The 20,786-nt window shown below is 64.4% G+C and overlaps 3 protein-coding genes across 4 annotated transcripts; all 3 read left to right on the forward strand.

Annotated features, from left to right (window-relative positions):
- Positions 1–206: 206 nt before the first annotated feature.
- Positions 207–5,392, forward strand: LOC113948637 (WAP four-disulfide core domain protein 2-like). Of its 2 annotated transcripts, XM_027646381.1 has the most exons (4): positions 3,145–3,454; positions 3,716–3,850; positions 4,965–5,117; positions 5,198–5,392. In XM_027646381.1, exons 1-3 carry the CDS (start codon positions 3,160–3,162, stop codon positions 5,114–5,116), a joined length of 582 nt encoding a protein of 193 aa, XP_027502182.1. In that variant the 5' UTR covers positions 3,145–3,159; the 3' UTR covers position 5,117; positions 5,198–5,392. The 2 variants fall into 2 exon arrangements, with proteins under 2 accessions (XP_027502181.1, XP_027502182.1); XM_027646380.1 differs by lacking the exons at positions 4,965–5,117; positions 5,198–5,392 and having other exon boundaries at positions 207–3,454; positions 3,716–4,950.
- Positions 5,393–6,458: 1,066 nt separating this feature from the next.
- On the forward strand, positions 6,459–8,639 carry LOC113948451 (WAP four-disulfide core domain protein 3-like). Its single transcript, XM_027646080.1, has 6 exons — positions 6,459–6,837; positions 6,980–7,120; positions 7,237–7,385; positions 7,977–8,112; positions 8,319–8,462; positions 8,604–8,639. The coding sequence occupies exons 1-6, from the start codon at positions 6,459–6,461 to the stop codon at positions 8,612–8,614; spliced, it is 960 nt and encodes a 319-aa protein (XP_027501881.1). The 3' UTR covers positions 8,615–8,639.
- A 1,082-nt stretch (positions 8,640–9,721) lies between these two features.
- On the forward strand, positions 9,722–14,537 carry LOC113948453 (keratin-associated protein 10-6-like). The gene is made up of 12 exons (XM_027646081.1): positions 9,722–9,924; positions 10,954–11,103; positions 11,384–11,527; positions 11,778–11,918; positions 12,153–12,287; positions 12,397–12,540; positions 12,650–12,799; positions 13,004–13,153; positions 13,245–13,391; positions 13,478–13,597; positions 14,119–14,253; positions 14,338–14,537. Exons 1-12 carry the CDS (start codon positions 9,846–9,848, stop codon positions 14,535–14,537), a joined length of 1,695 nt encoding a protein of 564 aa, XP_027501882.1. The 5' UTR covers positions 9,722–9,845.
- The last annotated feature ends 6,249 nt before the right edge of the window (positions 14,538–20,786 follow it).

Raw genomic sequence — 20,786 nt, forward strand, 5'->3', positions numbered from 1 at the left:
AACACGCAGCGTCAGAGAGTTTCGGCACACGCAAGTTGTGCGTGGCCCCTCCCCGGCCCCACGCGGATATAAACCCCCACCAACCTGCGCTGCCCATCTGTACCTGTGGCACTGCCATGAAGACTGTGGTCATTTTGCTCATGGGCATCCTGGCCCTGTGTGCCCATCTGCAGGCGGCTCCTGCTGGGGACAAAGGTGAGTGCTGGGCGTCTCGGGGTGGCCGCTCCCACTGGCTCCGGGAGCGCTGCAGGGCTGGTTGGGGCCAGGGTGCCAGTGAAATGAGCAGGTAGGAGCACTCCCACCAGCACAGAGCCAGGCACTTCCCCAGCTCCAGAGCACCCACGCACCACTGAGGCTGCGGCCGTGCCTCGGAGCAGGGCCACCGAGGTCTGCGCCGTGTGGGCAGCGGGGGGCTCAGTGGTGGTAGGATGTGCCAGTGTGCTGGGAGCCCTCGGCTGATGGCAGATGCACAGCTGGACTCGAGGGGCCAGATCCTCCATGCGCCAGCCCATGCCCATGGTGTGGGGACCCTGCACTGCTAGCTGAGGGGCCCAGTGTCTCCAGAGGATGGGGTGTCCCTCTCTATCCCTGTACTTGCTGCCCCTGCTCTGTGCCAGCAGCAGAAGGCTGGGTCCCTGCTCAGGTGCCCCTTTTAATCATTGACTGCATTCCCTCAGCAGTCAGGAGACGTGACTCCAGCACCTTCCCTGCTGCCATGCAGGAGTCACAGTCACCCGCGAGGCTTGGGCGCAGCCAGCATGACCAGGGTTAGCAGTAGCGGGCACAGCTCCCCAGGGACGTGGCAGGGAAGAGCCTCTGGGGTCATGCTCAGGTCTGCTGAGACCATGTCCTCAGCCAGGATCCTCCCCTCGCCATGGGGACAGCAGCCCACAGCCATGCTGGCAGACCCCTGCGTTCCCAAAGCTGCCCTCAGCCTGTTCTGAGGAAGCACCTGGCAGAGCCAGGGTGGGGACGGCAATATACCAAATGCCACACACTGGGGACAGGAGCCAAAGCATTCCTGTCTCCCGGAAGGTGATGCTGACTGCGTGGGCTGGAGCCACTGGCCCTGTCACCAGCATGCTCACTCCAGCTGCTCTGGCTGGCTGGGGGCAGCCCCAGCAAGATCATCCCCTCAGCAGCCAGCCAAGCACCCTGGGACTGAGGCGCAACCGTGGGCAAACCCACTGGTACCCACATTGCTCCCCACAGCTCTCATCTTCCTCTGTGGTTTCCCCTCATCTCCTGCCATGAGCCCATTTCTGGGCTGCTGTCTGCTCCTGTCCAGCTGGTTTGGTGCAGCCCCACTGCTGGCATCCACCCTCCCATGCTCACAGTGCCAACTGCTCACTGCCAGCACCAAGGTCACCCCACGCTGAGGTCACCCTGCACTGGGGCAAAGCCGTCACAGGGTCAGACCAGGGCAATGACCCTCAAGGACAACACTGGCATGGGAACCACAGCCCAGCCATGGTGGGACACCAGGGCAGCCCCTCCCCGACAGTGGGGACGGTGACCCTGGGTGTGCAGTGTGGGAATGGCAGCAGTGCTGCTGCTCCAGGGAAGCTGCTGCTGGGTCCAGGTGGGCTCTGTTTCTGCGTATCATCATGCAAGGACAGAGCTTCCATTCCAGCGGGCAGCACTTCCACCTCCCAGCCATTACCACCCCTATCCCACCCCACCACCATGGCACCATGTCCCAGCCCTGGTGCTGGGGCCACTGGGCTGCAACACAGTTGCCTTCATTCGTGGCATCCCAAAGTCAGCCCAGCCCAGCTCCCTAAACAGTGTTACCACTGTGACCCAGAGTGGGAGCATCCCAGTCAGCCTGAGCATTGCCAGGTCCTGGCAGCTGCCTGGCAGGTCCCCATCCTGGAGGGCACAGGGACAAAGACTGCCCTGCTGATCTCCTTGCTGCTCCAGGCCTCTGCCTGTGCCCCCGTGTTGCTCCCGCTGTGGTGACACGCGGCACAGTGGTGGGGCAGGAGGCTGAGCCATCTGTGCCGGCTCCTGTTCCTGCATAAACACCCAGGCAGGGAGGGGACCACAGGCAAAGGCAAACAGTTACTGATTTACTGCCACGCCACTGTGCCACATTGTTGACTGTGGGGTTAAATTACCTGGAGACCGACCCCGCCAGAGCAGACACCAGCTCGTGACTCAGGCGGGGATCATGTCCCAGCCCCAGGCACCCCTGGCCCATGCAGGTTTGCAGGATGCTCCAACCCCGAGCTGGGGCTGCCTCTACAGACTCTGCCAGCAGCAAGGGCACATCACCAGGGACAGGACAGGTCTCACCTTCCTACGGGAGGCTGTGGAGGAGATGGGCACCGGCAGAGTTTGCAAACTCTGAGGTGAGCAGGGCAGCCACGTTGGGTGGGCGAGCTGGGCCTGACCAAACCAGCCCTGGCTCAACACTGGCAGGCACCGTGAAGTGTCCTGGCCCACCAGACATGCTCTGGGCAGGGTATCCTGGACCCGCCGAGGGGTTCTGGGGTTGTACAGCCCCAGCACCACCAAGTCCCGGAGCACTGGGTGCATTTGCCAATGGTTCATTCCCCACCAGCCACTTGCCCATCCAGTGCTGCCAGACAGTCTGTCTGCATCCCCGGGGCTGTGGGAGACTGCAGGGATGATGGGGGCCATGGGATGAGATGGCAGCCAGGCAGAGCTCCCATGGCTGTTCTGGGGAAGTGCAGGGAAGCCCTGAGTTGGGCGTCTGCCCAAGGCACGGGCAGCCTGGAGGGCCCTTCAGTTGAGGACCCAGAGCAGGAGGAGAACAGCGTCTGGAACAGGAGCAGGAATTGGGTGAGCAGCAGCAGAGCCGAGCTGCAGCCCTGCAGCCCTGTCTGCACCACCAGTTCCTCCCGGCCTCTAGGCATTGGTGACCCAGGCCAGGGGCTCCATTCAAGCTCATGACTGTGGCCAGGGCAGCACAGGGTGAGTCCAAGTAGGGACAGGTCGTGCCCTGTCCCTGGTGCACCCGTGCCTGCTACGCTGCCCGCGAGCAGTACCACTGCATCCCCATGGCCGATCCCTGTGTGGGGCCATGGCAGCCCAGCACTTCAGTGGGATCAGTCTGGAGCTGTCTAGGGTCCAGCGTGCAGGGGCTGCAGCCAGTGGTGGTTGGCTGCCATTCCTGCCGGGCGAGTTCTCAGCATGGCTGCCCGGTCTCCTCGAGGCTCCCCCTCCCTGGTCGGCAGCCAGGAGCGGCAGATACCTGATACTCGGGTTGTGCAAGCGCGAAGGGGGAGCCTGGCCCTGCCCGGCCCTTGGGAACCACCCGGAAGGCCGAGCCCGCCAGCCCCACCTGGAGAGGAGCTTAAAGGCCGGCCAGGCGGCCGCAGCGCAGCCGGTTCCTGCACCATGCCCACGGCCCGCAGCGTCCTCATCTTGGCGGGGCTCCTGGCTCTCTGGGCAGAGCTGCCGGCAGCATCCGCCCAGAATGTCACCAGTGAGTATGAGCGCAGGGGCCCGGCACGGCTCGTCACAGCACGCCCGGCGAGCAGCCAGCATCCCTCTCTCCCAGTCCCAGGGCAGCTGCGGTGGGGGCCGGGGTGAGCACCAGCCCATGCCTGTTGCAGTTGGGCTCAGTAGCATCCCTGGACCCGACCCTGGGGCCGGTGGCAGCATGTCCTGCCACGGCACGCAGCCCTCGCCCTGCCTGGGGCCATCTGCCCCAGCGCATGCCCACGCCCCCACCTTTGCCTTGCAGCAAAAGCCGGCGTGTGCCCAGACCCGGCGACGGACGCGGTGAACTGCACGGTGGGGTGCCAGTCCGATGGCGACTGCGAGAGCACCCTCAAGTGCTGCCCGGCGGCCTGCGGCAAGGCCTGCCAGAAGCCCGACGGTAACACTCTCTCCTGCTCCTGGCTGTGCTGCTCGGAGCACGACAGCCCATCCCAGCCCATCCCAGCCCATCCCAGCTGGCAGCACCGGTGCTCCAGGGTGCAGTGGTGTCTATGGGCCTGGGCGCCCAATGCGGGTCCGGCTGCAGCGGGGGGGACCAGGGGCTGTGTGGGAGCCTGGCAGGCTTGGGGTATGCTCCTGCTGGGCCACACTCTTCCCTTCCTCCTCTCAGTGATGCAGGGGCTGAGAGGATGATCCCGAATGATGCTGGGGCCGGGGCTGAGGGTGGGGGTCTGCGCCGCTCCCCGTCACAGTGTTTGTTGACTGCTCAGCCTCGTGGGCGGCTGCCAGCCCAGGATGTGGGCACTGTCCCGGCTCCAACCCTGCACTGGGAAGTCTCCCAATAGCATCATCTCCATCCTTGCACTGGCCACAGCCCTGCAGCTGTCCAGCTGAGCATAGTTACCATGCCAGTCCTACTGGAGAGCAGCCTCTGGAAATGGGCTCAGGAGTTGGGATCCACAGCTGCAGACATGTGGATGTGACCTGGAGGCTGCAGTACCTCCACGGCTGCCTGCAGGGTAGCACTGGCCTGGCTGCAGTGGAGGGCAGCAGGGTGCAGAGCTGGAGTCCAGTGCTGATGGCAGGCAGTGGGACAGCGGAGCAGGGGCCCCACACTGCCAGGCACAGGTTGTCTGGGGGCACAAGATCCCAGGCAAGGCCTGGGCTGAACCCTCATGCCATGAACAAGTGGCCAGGGCCAGGGCCATCCCTGGCAGCTGTGGGGGACAGCAGGGCCAAGGCCACCATCGGGTCTGCATGGCACACCTGTGTATCCTGTGCCAGCCATGCATCCCTGAGCGAGACCACTGAGCACAGGGACCATTGGGGACCACCGTGCCACACAGTCTCCCTGACACATCCCCGTCAAGTCCAGCTGGCTGGAGCACCAACTGGCAAAGCCATGGAATGAAGGAAATGCCGGCAGCCATGGTGGTCCCTCCTCCATGGCAGGCAGGGGCCAGGGCCATGCCCACAGCTCCAGGAGCTGAAGGGTGGGCCCTGCCCCCCATGCCAGGACCAGCAGGTCTCAGCCATGTCCATTTGCCTTTCAGAGAAGCCTGGCACCTGCCCACCCGTCAGCCCGGGCATCCCCATGCTGGGTGTCTGCACCAACCAGTGCAAGTCTGATGCCAACTGCTCCGGGAACCAGAAGTGTTGCAGGAATGGCTGCGGCAAGGTCTCCTGCGTGACACCCATCCACTGAGGTCAGCTGGGTGCATGCCAGCCCCAGGGATCCCACTGCATCTGTGCACCCATCCTGCTCACAGTCTCTGCTCCTTTGCAGGTGCAGCCACCTCCTGCCAGCCCAGCCACGGGGAAGCTGCTGCCCAACACCCATCCCGCTCACCCTGGCCGTGGCCCCTCATCATCCCCCTGGATTGGAGTCTTCAGCCTCAGCTTCCTCCCCAGGGTCCCCTGCTCGGGGCATGCCACAGCCCCCTGCACTCTGTCCAATAAAGCAGCTTCTCCCTGCCACGCCGTGGCTGCCTCTCCATCCTGCGCCATGGCCGACTTTCCCTGCCAGTCCATGGCCACCATCTTTGGTTGCCTCTTCGTCCCGCGCTGGAGATGCCTGGAAGGGCTCCACACAAACACCAGCATCAACTGGCTCTATTGTGTCTCCAGGGGTCCTCAGCCTGTGCCTTGCCTGGGGCTGCCCCATGGGCCCTTGGCCCTGGCTGACCTGGCACACTGGCTCCTCCACCTCTGCACAGCCATGCTCAGAGCGGGGCCATCAGGGTGCAGCTGTGTCCCCTTAGAGCAAGGTGCTCTCTGCTCCCCGCTCTGCAATGACCAGGAGACAAACAGGCTGCATGCAGCGTGTGCCCTCACATGAGCATCACCCAAACCCCTCCTTGCCCCACGCAGTTGCCTACTGCAGAAGCTTAAAGGAGCTCTGGGCAGTGCAGCCCACGCACCTCTGCCACATGCCTGCCCCTCCCCACCTGCTCAGGGCTAAGCTCCTGCTCCTATCCTGCTCTTCCTGGCCCCTCCAGCTCCTCATAGGGCTCCAAGGGCCCTGTCCCTTCTGGTCCTACCCTGTTCCCACTCCCAGCCCCTGGGAGCAGAGCAAGTGTCCCTCCTGCCTGGGAGGGGCCGGCACCCCCAGAGCACCCACCCTTGACAGAGGACAAACCAGAGCTGTCCCCCAGGGTTGAACAAGCCCCACACCCTGCCCAGCACTGCCCAGTGCCCAGTGCTGGTTCCTCCTCTCCCTATGATGCAGGTGCAGGCTGGTACACCCCAGCACAGCACCACAGCTCCACAGCAACTCTCCCTGCTCCATGTGTGCCAGGAGGGACCCGATGGGCACTGAAGACTGGGGACAGGACACTACCCCTGTATGCCAACCCTGCTCACAGTGGTGGGGCTCTGGGAGTGCTGCTCGGCCCCTGGCCCAGCTGCTTGCGGGTCACCGGTGACCTGGAAAGGGCTCTGTGGAGGATGTGTCAGCCGTGAGCCACGGGCCCAGCGCTGCCCCAGGAGACTCCCCCGAGCAGAATTGTTCATGCCTGGCACTCCCACAGTCCTGAAATCCTGTTGCCATGAGAAAGAGCAGTTTGGCTTGGCCAGCCCCCGCCCCAGCAGAGTTTAAATCCCAGCCCATCGCACAGAAGCACAGCATTGATCGCAGTGCGATGCTGGGCCAGCGCAGCCTCCTCCTGGTGCTCCTGGCACTGCTCACCCTGGCCCAGCAGCATGGCCGTGGGGACCAGGGCGCTGCTCCCACCTTCAGCGCAGCCCCACAGGGACGCTGGACCCCCACTGCCCCACCTGCCCCCCCCAAAGCTGGTGAATGCCCAGCAGGGGCGAGTGGAGCCCCTTGGCCCCCCGGGCTGTACTGCCTCTCCGACCACAGCTGTCCTGGTGCCGAGAAGTGCTGCCAGAGTGGGCAGGTCTGGACCTGCCTCCTGCCCACCACAGGTACCCCTGCTCCCTCTGAGGGATGCCAGCACAGGGGCTGGGTGATGGGTGGGATGTGGGTGGGGGCTGGTTCCTGTGTCAGTGCCCCTGGCATGAGCCCCAGTCCCTGGCACATGGCCACATGGAGCATCTCCCTCTGCAGAGAGCCCAGGCTACTGCCCCCGCGCTGGCAGCGCCATCGGGCCGAGCTGCGGGGCGAGCTGCCACAACGACACCACTTGCCACTCCGGGGAGAAGTGCTGCACCCGCGGCTGCTGCACCCGCTGCGTGCACGCCAAGCCAGGTGAGGTGGCCTGGGGGTCCCCATGGCAGGCTGAGGATGCCCCGGGACACTGTAGGGGAGCTGTGGGCACTGTGGGGCCAGATTGGCTGCATGCTGAGCCTCAACCCTCCCTCCAGCCAAACCCGGGTTCTGCCCACGGAAGCGTGCCCAGAGGAGCGCTGCCGCCTGCCCCAACCGCTGCACCGATGACCGGGACTGCCTTGGGGACCACAAGTGCTGCTTCTCTGGCTGTGGGCTGGCCTGTGCCCCTCCAGACACAGGTACAGCTCTGCCAGCCCTCCCTGATCCCCGTGTCCAGCCCACCACCGCACTGGGGGTAGCACAGCTCTCCCTCCCCTGCGGAGCCCGGCGTGTGCCAGGCCGTGCTGCCGGACAAGCCACAGCGGCTGTGCCCAGCCGAGTGTGCAGCTGGTGGCAGCCCTCCAGGCCCCAGGAGCGTGTGCCACCGGCTGTGGCTCCCGGTGCCACACACCCACCCTGGCCCCAGGATCCCTGCACGCAGCTCCTCTATCGTGGGTGGGTGATGGTCCCAAACATGCACAGGGCTGAACCCCCTCCTGCACCCACCTCCTGCACCCTCCTCAGACCGCCTGCTGGTGGGACCACAGCCAGGGTTGTCCCTCACCACTCCACTTATCAGCTGGCATCCCATGTTGGGCTGTGACTGGTCTCACTGGGTCAGACTGGTGTGGGTGTGAGGCTGGCAACTGAGAGCAGCACAGGGCTCTGCAAAGGAGGATGAAGAGGAAAACAGAATGGAGACCAAGTCTGTGCCAGGAGCAGGGGTGGGGGACACAGAATCCCAGCACATCCACAATCCCCACTGTCACCAGGGAGCCACCATGTCTCGGCAAAGCCCGGCGCGTGCCCCATGGTGCTGAGGGGCTCCCTGGGTCCCTGCCTGGAGCTGTGTGACACCGACAGTGACTGCCTTGGGGACGACAAGTGCTGCACCACCGGCTGTGGACACGTCTGCAAACCACCCACCAAGGGTAAACCATCAGCCAAGACCCCTGTGCTGCCTCCACACCCTGTTACCCCCTCCCTCCTCCCTGGGGGGCAGTGGGAGGGTGGGGACTGAGCTGGTGTCTGATCAGGGAGGAACTGGGTGAGGAGCTCACCCCTGCAGGCAGGGCAGCTCCCTCACGCTGGAGGGGTGCCCTGAACCCCTCAACGTTCCCTCTCTCACATGTGCCAGTGTGGCCAGGGCTCTGTCCCCCTGCAGCAGATGGTAACCATGCAGACAAGTGCCTCCTCCTGTGCCTGCAGGACAAGGATTGTCCCACCAGCCAGAAGTGCTGCCAGCAGGGCTGCAGCCGGGTCTGTGTCCCCCCGCTGTGGGGTACGTTCAACCCCAGCCTGCTGCCCCCCAGTCCAGCCTGGAGGGGACTAAGGGGGGCCCAGGGTGGGAGCACCTCAGGACCCCCCATCCCTCAGAGAGGGAGCACCCATCTTCACTGACCCCCTTATCTGTCTTCTCCAGGCACAGCCTAGCCCTGGCCAGGAAGAGCTGCACAGGAGCTACCTTTTTGGGGTCACCCCACACCCCACTGCCATTGCACCACTGGTGTGAGCAGAGGTGCTGCTGCCCCTGCGCCTGTCCCTGTGCTGGACCCTCTGCACCGCTGGCAAGATGGCACCAGCATTGAGTGATGGCTCTGGTTGGGGTAACTGGCACCCCCAGCTGCTCCCAGCTGTGCCATCAAGGGCTGCACAGCACCCACACCACCCCACGGCCAAGGCTCCTGGCAGCCCGGCACAAGGCAATCTCCTTTGGCCTCAGCTGCTCCACAGCACCGAGACAGAATAAACATCCCATGGCCACCTCTGCTCTGGGTGATCATCCCTGTTTCCCTCTCTGGTTCCCAGAGGCGCTGGCAGCCTGGGCTGTGTGCAGGCAGGCGCCAGGCAGCCGTCCCTGCAGGCAGACACTGCCCCGGGGCAGGGAGAGGGTCCCAGTTCCACACGAGTGACCTCCAGCCATCATCACCCCATGGTGACCATCCTGCAGGGCCCGGGGGCTGCTCCATGTTCCCTCAGCAGTCAGGGACTGGAGAACCAGTTCCCTTGGATTCCTTGCACCAAGGAAGGGTTCATTTGCATCCCAAAGTGTGAAAACCTGGTGGGAAAAGCAGTCACGGGTCAGGACAGATGGAGTCCCCAGACAGAGAAGGGGGCAGGGAGCAGCACCGACCTCCAAGGGGACATGGCAAGACCTGCTTACTCATGGTGCTGGATCCCAAGCAGTCCCAGAACAGAGGCTACACCTGGCTGGGGGACATTACCATGGCAGCAGAGCTGGCAGAACTCCTCAGGCTGCTGTGCCACGGCCAACCCATGCGGTCTATCCACAGCCCCCACTCCAGGGAGGCAAGGGGCAAGCAGGGCTGGAGGGAAACCCAGGCAGGGGGTGGCAGCCAGCTGCAGCAGGGCTGTGCACCATGGGGGACAGTGCCTGACCCCAGCTGCCCTCCCCAGCCCCGTGGGTCGCCCTGACTCCAAAGCAGGGCTCAGCCAGAGATAAGCAGGATGGCTGGCAGGGCACCAGTGGGTTCTGGGAACTGCCCCTCCTCCTGCTCCTCCTGCCCCTCCTGCCCACGGCACAGCCAGATGCCACAGCCAGCAGCCCAGTTCTGACTGCCCTGGCACCTCGGGTACCCCCTCCACTGACTGTAAACCAAGCCCCGGCTCAGCTCCAGACACTCACAACGTCCCTGGCAGCACCATGAGCCTGGGAGTTTTCCTCCTCCTGGGGCTCCTCATCCTCAGGGCAGAGCCAAGCATGACATCAGAGGAGAAGGGCGGTGAGTACCAGGTAGCAAACCTGGCAGCTGCCAGGCACGGGCAGCCTGGGGGCAGCTCCTTGCACCCCGGTTTCCCTTGTCACTGTCGTGTCTCCTCTGTCCCTGCCCAGTACATGCTGGCAGGGACCATGTCCCAGCTGGCTGCAGCACCTGCTCTGCTGCCCGGCTGCCTGGGGGACCCTGGGGGCATGTGTGCACCCCCATGTGCACCCCCTGCACCCTACACACGCAGCAACCATCAGCTCTCAGGGGTGCTGCACGTGTCAGGGTGTCTTCTACATTCTGGGTGCAGACATCCCCCCCCCCATGCTGGCCCCCTGCAGCAGGATGATGCCAGGGGCGGTGGTGCCCAACTGCAGCGTGGCTCTACCCACCCCGAGAAAACGGCCAGTGCCTCTTTGTTTGAGCCAAACAGCTGCTGTTTGCAGTGAAACTCCGGCAGCGTCTGTTTGCAGCCCAAACACGCGGCCCCGCCGCACCCGGCCAGGATGTTGACAGAGCGGCTGCTCCCACCGCATCCCTGGCTGGTGGCAGGAGCAGGGCACAGGCACCAGCTGGAGCTCACCTGTAGCAGAGGCAGGGCTGTCCTGATTTTCCCAGCATGGCCAAGATGAGCACAGGGTGCCAAGAGGAGGACGAGGAAGAGGAGGACAAGGAAGAGGAGGAGGCAGCAGTGGCATGGGGTGTGCTCCTTGCAGTGAAGGTGCCCGGGGCAGCAGGATGCTCGGGGATGGATCTTGATCTCCAGCTGGTGTGCCCTTTCAGGCCAGTGACAATCCTCGTGGCACATGCTGCCTTGCAAGGGCACACACAGCCCCGTGCTGTGCCGTGCCATGCTGTGCCATGCAGGTCTCAGTGTCGGGGTCCAGCAGCCCTGGGCCATGCTGCAGCAGAGTCTCCAGCCCCCCAGGCTGTGATCCCCACTCCAGTTCCCTGGCCCCTGCATGGGGGCCCATGCCTCACTCCTCGAGGATGGGAGATGAGGGGCTCTGGTGCTGGCACTGCCCTGATGTTGCCATCCCTCTTCAGGGGACCCCCCAAAACCAGGAAGGTGCCCACGGGACTTCATGCGCTGCCTGCGCCAGGAGCCCCCGCTCTGTGCCAACGACAGCAGCTGCCCCGCTGGGCTCAAGTGCTGCCCCTGGGAGTGCCGGCTCCGCTGCATCCCCCCGGCAGAAGGTACGGCACCACCTCTGTCCCAGGACAGCTGGCATCCTTCTCCCCCATCCCTGTCCCCATCCCTGTGCCATTCCCATTGCTACAGAGCAGCTCTCTGTGCACTGCTGGCAGCCCCCTGACCACAGCTCCTAAGGCATGGAGGGGTCTGGGATGGGGTACATGGTGGGGTCCAGCCAGGGACAAGCAGGGTCTGGCACGAGGATCTGGCAGGGGCAGGTTTCCCGGTGCTGCCCTAGGACACTGCAGTGCAGCCTCACCTTTCGGCCCCTCGGCGCTGCAGAGAAGCCCGGTGCCTGCAGGGCAGCAGCCCCCGAGGGGCTCATTGCCCCCTGCTCCTTCCCCTGCCTGGAGGACAAGGACTGCCTGGGAATGCAGAAATGCTGCCCGCTGGGCTGTGGCTCTGCCTGCCTGGAGCCGGCACCAGGTACGGACTTGGCAGGGAGAGCTGGGAGCCCTGGCTCAGCACGGGGACTCTGTGCCATAGACATCTACCACCTCCCTGCTTCCCTGACCTCTGGGGCAGCATACACAGCTTCCCCTCACCAGCAGCTCCCGGGAAAACCCAATGCCAGGACGTAGCCTCAGGCACCAGGCGTGTGTGGACCACAGCGAGGGCTGGGGACCCCCGGGGTGGGCAGGGTGGCTGAATCCTTGCACCCACTCTGCCTTGCCAGACCAGCCCAAGCCCACGGAGGGCCCCGTGGTGCAGCCAACACCGTTCCAGGAGCGGTGCCGAGGCGATGGCGACTGCCCCGATGTGCAGAAATGCTGCAACAGCAGCTGTGGCCACCAGTGCCTGCCAGGAGCGTCAGCTGGTGAGGCAGGATGGGACAGGACGGGCAGTGCGGGCGGGGACATGGCTCAGAGATCAGGGATGATGCCGTGGGGCCACAGAGCTGTGGAACAACAGGGGTTCCTCGCCTCATGCTCGCCGGGGTGGGTTCTGCCAGGTCTGGGGTGGGGACTCACTGTGCAGCTCCCAGGTGGGCGCTGGAGGGGAGAGGGGACAGTGAGGCCACCATCCCGCTCTCGCCTGGTCCACGATGCAGAGGACACCAGCCCTGCCCCAGCCACTCAACGGCCACTGCCACACCAGTGGGGGTGCCTCCAGGACCAGGACTGTCCCCCATCCCACGTGTGCTGTCACCAGATGTGCAGCCAGCGGTGCCCAGCACGTGGCCAAGGTGAGGGGGCCAGGAGCTGCCCCAGAGGTTCAACAACCCCACGCACCCTGGTCCCCGTGGCTGTGCCTTTAAAGAGTGGCACTGCAGCCATCCCATGCTATGTCCACAGGGAAGGACGGATTCTGCCCAACCTATGCTGGGCTGTTCCCCAGTTATGACTGCAGAGCCTGGTGCTGGCATGATGACGAGTGCCCTGGCAAGGAGAAGTGCTGCCTGAGTGGCTGTGACTATGTCTGCCTGCCCCCGTCCCAAGGTGCCAGATACAGGCAGAGGTGTCCCCCAGCTCCAGGGACTGGGGGACTGGGTGGGAAAGACCCACTGCTGCTGTTTGCACACCCAGCCCTGCTGCCTCCTGCCCCTAGAAAAACCAGGCATCTGCCCGCTGGCTGAGGAGGCTCCGCTGGCCACATCCCCATGTGGCACCACTTGCATCCAGGACTGGCAGTGCCCGGGGGCTGAGAAGTGCTGCAGCAGCAGCAGATGTGGCCCTGTGTGCTTGGCCCCAGAACCAGGTGAGGAAAAGGTTACTAGGACAGGGTTGCCACACACCAGGCATGTCAAAGCTCCTGGGGGAAGGATGTGGGATGGTGCTGCCATAGGGCAGCCACTCAGACCCCCAGGGTGCAGCCTTCACAGTGTCCTGAGGCTGCAAAAAAAGGGGGTGCCCACAGCATGGTGTGGTCTCTGCCCCTGCTGCCCCTTCCTTCCCATCTCAGACAAACCTGGTGAGTGCCCAAAGGTGAGGCCACAGCAGATTTCTGAGCCGTGCTCGGAGCAGGACTCCTGTGCCCACGACAGGGACTGTCCCCGGCAGGAGAAGTGCTGCTTCTCTGGCTGTGCCATGTGCTGCACCCGCCCTGCCCGAGGTGAGCACAGCAGCCCAGCCACCAGCACGGGACAGTAAAGTGAGAGCAGGGCTGGGACTCCTGCCCTCACCCAGGTCCCCTCCTCCAACAGAGCACCCTGGGGAGTGTCCCCGGCCAGAGCCATGCTGGGACCCCCGGCGTCGGCGTGGGAGCCAGTGCCTGGATGACAGTGTCTGCCGGCGAGAGGAGAAGTGCTGCGACACGGGCTGTGGCTGGGAGTGCGTGGCCGTGCCCAGAGGTAGCAGGCACAGCCTGTTTGGGGGGAATTGGCTCCAGCCCCCCGAGGGCAGCCAGGTGACAATGGATCTCCATGTGCCCCTGCAGAAAGCTGGGACAGCACTGACAGCAAGTGTGTGGAGGAGTGCGAGGTCGACTCACAATGTCCCCGGGGACAGCGGTGCACCAGCATCGGCTGCGGCCACGTCTGCATGGACATCCCTGGAGGTGAGAGCCAGCCAGGCCCTTTGGGAGCCATGCAGGGCCACTCTGGGGTGCCCCACCGTGAGGTGCCCCAACCAGGTGCCCCCCAGCTGGGTACTTGCCTTGCAGGTAGAGTGGGAGTGTGCCCCATCCCCAGGGAAGGGGGGACGTGCCTGGACCTGTGCAACTTCGACGAGGAGTGTCCCTGGGGCCACAAGTGCTGCAGTAACGGCTGTGGCCACGTCTGCATGCCAGCCTCTCTGCAAGGTCAGCCTCTTGTACCCTCTGCCCCGTGGGGATGGAGCTCAGCATCCTCTCAGCACCCACTCCTTGGGGTATCCTGGCCCTCCGATCCCAGTGAGGATCCCGTGCTGTGAACTCGTGGGGGGTCTGCTGAGATGGCTGTGCCCACGGGGTCCCACAACTTCCAGGGATACGATCTGCCCCTGTCCTTCTTCCCATGCCTCCCCTTCCTTCTGTGCAAGTGATGAGCACACACAGCCTCAGCTCAGAGTCACCAGGTGACCGTCCTGCCCTGCCCACAGAGCGTGACACGGCGGCTGTGCCACGACACGGTGCCGAGCGGTGCACGGAGCAGTGCGAGGCTGACTCACAGTGTCCCTGGGGCCAGAAGTGCACCCGCACGAGCTGTGGCCGTGTCTGCAAGGACACCCCTGGAGGTGAGACAGAGAAGTCAGGTGTTGCCCTGGGACACGTGGGGCATCCCAGCCAGGTGCCCCATGGCAGGGTGCTCTGCCTTGCAGGCAGAGATGGAGCGTGCCCCATGCCCAGGGGCCGTGGGTCATGCCTGGACCTGTGCAACCTCGATGAGGAGTGTCCCTGGGGCCACAAGTGCTGCAGCAACGGCTGTGGCCACGTCTGCACACGGGTGTCCAGGGGTAAGGATGGGGCCAGCACCAGGGCTGGCACCAGGTCACGCAGGGTGTCAACTAGACCTGTGTGAAGGGCACAGCCCTCAGCACACTCCCAGCTCGGCATCATCGTGAGGCCGGTTCCCGCTGCTGCCCCATTGCTCTGCTTCCAGCAGATGCACTTTTCAGGGCGAGGGGGTCTTAACTGACATGGAGCAGGATGAAGCTCTCACAGAGCTGGCCAGCATGGCTGCAAACATGGCCACTGGTCCCTCACTTCTCCAGCCTTGTGGCTCCCTTAAAAGCACGTCCTCCTTTTCAGATGCTGTGTGATAGGAGAGCAGCTCCTCTGCAGCAGGAAGACGCCTTCGTTAGTGGACATGGGGCAGTCACAGGCTCCAGCTGGCCTGTCCCCTCCACACCACCTCCAGCAATAAAGTGTGTACTTGGCCACCTCCAGCTGCCCCACATACTCCTGGAGCAGCCTGGAATCAACTGTGGCTCCCAGGGAAGGAGCATCCCCGGGGCCAGGGGGCTTAGCCCCTGCTGGGGTTGGTGCCAAGGGGCCAGTGAAGTGGTGCAGACAAAGACCTGGGTCAGGGCAGGCTGGGGACGGGCACCCATTGAGTTGGTGGCCATTCCTCCTCCATTCAATGGCTTCAGCTCCCAGCCAGGTCACATCAGCAGCTCAAGGGCAAGGCTGGGCTGGGAGCCCATCTGAGGCAGGGGTAGCTGCAGGGTGGTGGCTGGGTGAGCCCCAGGGCCGTCATGCCATGCTGCTGGAGGCACCCATCACCCAGTCCCCATGAGGGAGGGGAGACAAGAGGGATGGGCACTGCCTGCTCCAGTAGGAAGGACAAGACCCAGACATGCTCATCCAAGGACCCACCCTTGTATTGAAGTGTCAGCCTGAGGAGAGGGATGGGCTCCTCTGGTCAGGCACCATGGCACAGGAAGGGGCAGCCATGCTGTCATCGTGGGGCACATGTCCCTGTCATCGGGCCAGTGAGCATCCCCAGTCAAGCCACAGCCCCCCAGCATGGCCACCCCAGCCAACAGCACTCGTTGCCACCAGCACCACCAGAACCAGGGACGGTTCCCTCCAAGGTTGGGTGCTGGTGACCACCAGCAGCAGCTTCCCCTGGGGTGGGGCTGTGCAGAGGCCACTACACCCCCTGGCCAGCACTATCAGTCACCTGGAACTGAGACATGGGGTGTCAGGAGCGGGGCCAGGAGCAGCCTCCATCTGTGGCACACAGCCCACAGCACGTTGCTAGTTACCGACGTGGGAACAGGCCTGGGAGCACTCGCCCTTGGTCTCAAAGTTGTTCCTGTTGCCGCCGCAGCCGCCGTAGATGAACTCCTCACACTGCTGGCTGGAGGCGTTGAAGAAGAAGCGGCGGAAAAGCGCCTTGCAGTTCCCACAGACCGAGGGCAGGTAGCAGAAGTCTGCATGGTCCAAAGGGGACAGGCTGAGTCAGGGGCAGGGCAGGGATGCCACCACTCTCAGTGCTGCCAGGCCCCTGGAAAGGTCTGCACAGTTCCAGTCCCTTCTTACTGCCAAACCCTTTCTGACAGCAGCCCATGGCCCCATGTACCAGCAGCTGGGGTGCTCCTCCACCTCACAGTGTGCTGCCTCTCGTGGTCTGCAAGGACCTGGCACGACCCCAGGAGCACCCCAGGGACCTCCCTTCCCAGCTTGCTTCCCGGTGTGAACTAACACCCCTCCAGTCACCCACCCCTGCTGCTCCAGAGCCCCACTACCATGGCACCGACCCCTCACCTAGCACCGGCTCCTGGCAGGTGTAGCCACACTTGCTGGGACAGCACTTGGTGACACCGTGGCAGTCGGCATCGCTGGTGCAGCGGGCACAGGAGGCGTCCCTGCGGCAGGCGCCACAGGCCTCATCCAGCGGGTCCTCCACCACCTCCGAGATGTAGTAGCAGTACCCAGGCTTTGCTGTGGGACACAGTGGCCAGAACGCTGGGGAGAGCCACTGAACGGGGGCCTCAGCAGTCCCCCAGTGCCCCAGGGCCAAACCCCGGGCACCCACAGCCCCAGACCCCTGCAGGCACCTGGCAGCACAGGGGAGCACTGGCCAACAGCAGCACTTGGGTGTCCCTGTCCCCAGGCCATGCCCTGGCCACACTCACCCATCCCCAGCTCTTCTCGTCCATGTCCGTGTGGGGCCGGGCCGGACTGCGTGGTGAGGGGGAGCAGGGCAGTGAGGAGGAGGAGGAGAAGGCAGCCGGGCAGCAGCTCCATGGTGCCCTGGATGGCCGGGTCTGGCCCTGGGTGTGGTGGGCTGGGATTTAAGGTGCGCGGGTGGGGCAGAGGGCGCAGGGCTGTCGCCTGAGCCCAGGTAATTCCTGCCATGCAGGTAATGAGCCACACCTAGGCAGGGCCCAGCCTCCCCAGTGGCATCCTGGCCACATCCCTGGAGCCAGGGGGACCGGTAGGACGGGACAGCTGTCCTGGAGTGGCTCTTGGGGAGCCCAGCTGGGTGGCAGTGGCGTGCCCAGGCTGGGCTGGAGGCACCACTGGCAGCAGCCCCAGTCTCCTGGAGACGAGCCTATCTTGGGGACAGGCACAGGGAGGTCAGTACTGGCCTCTCTGCTACCAGTGAGGATGGCAGTGCCATGCCAGGGCATGGAAAGCTGCTGGCTCTGGCACAGCCATCAGCCAGGGAAGGGCTAGGGCACAGCACACTGCAGCACCACTGCCCTGCACTCCCTGCGGTGCAGGGCCTAGGGAGAGGCTGTGCCAGAGCAGAGTGCTGTGCCCCTTCACCCCTTTCTCCTGTGCTCCCTCATGGGTGAAAAAGAGCATCCCAGATGGGATGGACCTGCACATGGGGCTGAGCCTGTGGGTACCACCTTGCTGCCTGCCATCGTGGCTGTTGAAGGTCCCACAGGACAGTGATGTTTCCTTCACCCACCCCACTCCCGGGGACTGCCTGCCCTGAGCTGTGCCCTGTGCCCCCCCGGCAGCCCCCTGCTCCTGGCAGCAGGTCAGGGTCTAGCAGCTTCATCGTGCTGGTGCGGGGAGCATTCCCTGGGAATGGGACACGGCTCACAGCCCTCCAGGCTTCCAGCCAGGGATCCGGATCCACAGCAGCGCAGAGCTCCGGGCCCCGGGCTGGGCGGCACCCACCGGCACCCGTGGGCGGGCGTGGGGTGAAACCTGCCAAAAGGAGGGAGAAACAGATTAAGCTGTTTCCATTCAGCAGGAATAATTGTCTTCCTAATTACTACCGTAATTACTGTCCCAAGGGGGAAGCGGAGGACGAGGAAAGCTCCGTGGGGAGGGGCCAGGAAAGTCGGACTCGGGGTGGGGTTTGGGGGGTGGTACCGCCCGCCGCCTTCTCCCCACTGCAGCTTTTCCTGCCTCTCCTCTAAAGCCCCAAAACGAGATCCTGGCAGAAACCCCGTCATGACACACGGTGACGTGGCCAGTCCTGAGCAGGGCGGGAGCAAAGCCCGAGGGACATGCCGGAGGCGATCGGGAGCGCAGGGTCAGGGTGGGCAGTGGGAAAGGGACGCTCGGTACTGCCTTGAGCCATCCGGGACATTCCCGGTGGCACAGAGACTCCCAGCCCCGCACCCACAGGAGGGCAGGGCCACAGCGCCAGAATCCACCGGGGCTGCATTTTTCCCGCTATCTCCGCAGGGAATCACAGCCGGGTGATCCCTGGAACGACTGACGGCATCTTCCAGAGCAGCTCCGGCTGTCCTCGCACCGGCAGTAACGCCGTGGCCAGGCTGGGGTGACACCCCCGTGGATGCGGAGCCGCTCCCGGCGGTTGCTGGGGTTTGGGGCACGGCGGGTTCAAGGGGAGGGCTGTTCCCAGGTAGATGTTGGGGTTGCACGTGATAGAAACCCCTTCAGAGGTACCCCCTGCCCTGACACCAGGGATCTGCAGGGTGAGCAGCTGGCACAGCTGGGGGGGCAGAGCCGACAGCCAGATCTTCTCCAGGAGGAAAACAATGACCAGGGCGCTCGGGGAGCACCCAGGAATGTGGCATCTCCCAGGGCGGATGCTCAGGTGGGACGGGGACAGGGGCGGTGCTGTGCCAGTGGGATGATGTTCCTGCCCAGGCCGGGATGCACGGCAGGATTGGAACCAGGGGAGCCGAGGGACAGAGCGGGAACACATGGAGCGTGGACTCCACACACACGTGTGCACAGCTGGCTTCCACGTGTGCACACACATGCACACACACGTGCAGGCAGCTGCCCGGGAGGGGGTGTGGAGCCCTCCTGCCTCTCCCAGGGACAGGCACTCCCGGAAGGGACCGTCAGGGAAAGCCCCGGCAGCTCCGATGCCGCCGTCCTTGCGACACTTCGACACTTCGCAGTGGCCGGGGTGGCTGATCCCATCAGCCCCGTGGAAGGGAGCAGGAGGCAAGAGGCAGCTCCAGCACTGCCTGACGGGAATCTGGGCACCCACTCTGCCTCGGGCAAGGACACAGGACACCGTGCTCCAGCCCTGCAGTCCTGGTGCCTGTGCAGAGCCCCCACCTCGCTGTTCCCAGCACCAGGACCCCATGCCCCCCTGGCCTGTCCTGGTCTCCAGGCTGGCCAGGAGATGTAGGGCTGAGGGGCTGGTGGCAGTGCGGGGCTGTGGACCGTGTCAGGTCACAGGACGTCCCTCAGGAACCAGCGATTGTTCCCAGAGGCAGAACAATGCCCTGAGAGCTGCCAGGGCACCACGGGCTGCTCCACAGCACCCGGCCAGGGAGCCACCTCTGCTGCCTCGGCCAGGCCAGCTCCAGGCAGGGTCCCCCAGCCCCTCGCTGCCACCTGCGCCCTACCTGTTCCCCGCAGCAGGAAGTTTCATTGGCTGCTCCTGTCAGCACCTTCGTGCCTCCCCTGAGGCTCGTCCAGCAGCAGCTGCCTGCAGGAGGGAGGGGACGAGGGGGTGTTCACGCTCGGATGGAACACGTCAGGTGCTGGGGCACTGGCCAGGTCATGGGGACCAACCTTCTGCCCCAGGAGGATTTAAAACCCTGCCTGTGCCCAGAGAGGCAGCCCCCACGCTGCCCATCCGTGCCATGCGGCTGCTGTCACTGCTGCTGCTCTTGGGGCTCTGCTGCCTCTGGGCCCGGCTGCTCTCTGCAGGTGAGCACAGGGGGGCACAGGAGGGCGTGGGTGGGCACAGGCAGATGTGGGGGCAGTGGGACAGCACTGCAGGAGGGTGTGTTGCCATTGGCACAGGGACCAGAGTGACTGTGGCTTGGCTGCAGCATCCTGCACAGCATTGCTGTCCCCCCCACATCCTTGCATGCTGCAGAAGTGACTGGCAAACCACCCACAGCTCCCTGGGAGGGGTGTCTGGGGTTTCTGGAGCCCTCACCCCTAGAGCCCCACTGTGGGGCTGACAGCTGTGCCCTGACATGCTACAAAGTGAGGGCTTGGACACAGATTCCTGTCTTTCCCCAGAATTCACCTAGCCCCCACTGGACCTGGACTGAGGACCCAGTGTGCAGCCAACCCGCACCAGACAGACAGACAACAGCTGGACAGCCAGACAACCGGACAGCCAGCCATGGAGGGCTCCATCAGCTGCTGGATGAGCACCCAGCACCCTGATCCCACCTGCACCCCCTCACCTTCAGCTCTGTGCTGACCATGGGGGCCTCCGTGCCCCCCACCTCCCAGTAAACCCAGTCTATGATGAACACTGGCTGGCTCCTGCTGTTTCTGTCTCCTGGCAAGCCCCTGCCAGCCTCTGTGGGATCTTCAGTCCCCGTGGGAGGAATGGGGTCCCTATCCTTGTGGCTCATGGTCAAGCTCTGCCATGGCAGTTGCTTTTGGAGGATACTGGGGGCCTTGGGCATGGAGCAGCTCACCCCAGTGAGCCTCAGGGAGGTGGGGTCACATGGATGTTTCCCTTGCCAGAGATGCTCTGCAGGTCCCAGGCAGGTGCCCAGCTGGGGCTGTCCCTGGGGGGTCTCCCATGAGGGACAGAGGCATGTCTCTGTGCAGAGGGCCCTGCCCATGCTGGGCAGGAACAGATGCCAGAGCTCACTGTGCCAGGACAGGGCTGGGGCAGCCACGATGGCCTGGCCATGCCAGACACTGACCATACCCAGGCAGTGACCAGTACTGGGTTTATTAGGAAGGAGAAGGTCCTGCTCAAAACACTGCTGGTGCCTGGGACCAGCCCTGGCAGAGTGAGGCAGAGGAGGAGTCTGGGGACAGCCACTCACTGCAGGCTCCCCTCACCTCACATGTTCCTTGCCTACCCTGCGGCATCAGTGAACAAGTGTAATTGCTGTCGCCAGCACCATCAACATCACTGCAACCATCATCACTGGTGTTAAAGAAACGTTTGACA

The sequence above is a fragment of the Corapipo altera genome, unplaced genomic scaffold (genome assembly GCF_003945725.1).
Source record: "Corapipo altera isolate COAL_440 unplaced genomic scaffold, ASM394572v1 64, whole genome shotgun sequence".
In the NCBI taxonomy this organism is placed as follows: Eukaryota; Metazoa; Chordata; class Aves; order Passeriformes; family Pipridae; genus Corapipo; species Corapipo altera.

What these genes read in the sequence shown, in the direction of transcription:
- LOC113948451 (XM_027646080.1), top strand. Translation starts at nt 6,459, where the DNA reads ATGAGAAAGAGCAGTTTGGCTTGGCCAGCCCCCGCCCCAGCAGAGTTT. An exon ending in CTGCCTCCTGCCCACCACAG is followed by an intron (nt 6,838 to 6,979) that starts GTACCCCTGCTC and finishes CTCCCTCTGCAG; the next exon opens with AGAGCCCAGGCTACTGCCCC. An exon ending in CTGCAAACCACCCACCAAGG is followed by an intron (nt 8,113 to 8,318) that starts GTAAACCATCAG and finishes CACATGTGCCAG; the next exon opens with TGTGGCCAGGGCTCTGTCCC.
- LOC113948637 (XM_027646380.1), top strand. Translation starts at nt 3,160, where the DNA reads ATGGCTGCCCGGTCTCCTCGAGGCTCCCCCTCCCTGGTCGGCAGCCAG. An exon ending in ATCCGCCCAGAATGTCACCA is followed by an intron (nt 3,455 to 3,715) that starts GTGAGTATGAGC and finishes TTTGCCTTGCAG; the next exon opens with CAAAAGCCGGCGTGTGCCCA.
- LOC113948453 (XM_027646081.1), top strand. Translation starts at nt 9,846, where the DNA reads ATGAGCCTGGGAGTTTTCCTCCTCCTGGGGCTCCTCATCCTCAGGGCA. An exon ending in CCTGCCAGGAGCGTCAGCTG is followed by an intron (nt 11,919 to 12,152) that starts GTGAGGCAGGAT and finishes TCCACGATGCAG; the next exon opens with AGGACACCAGCCCTGCCCCA. An exon ending in CTGCACCCGCCCTGCCCGAG is followed by an intron (nt 13,154 to 13,244) that starts GTGAGCACAGCA and finishes CTCCTCCAACAG; the next exon opens with AGCACCCTGGGGAGTGTCCC.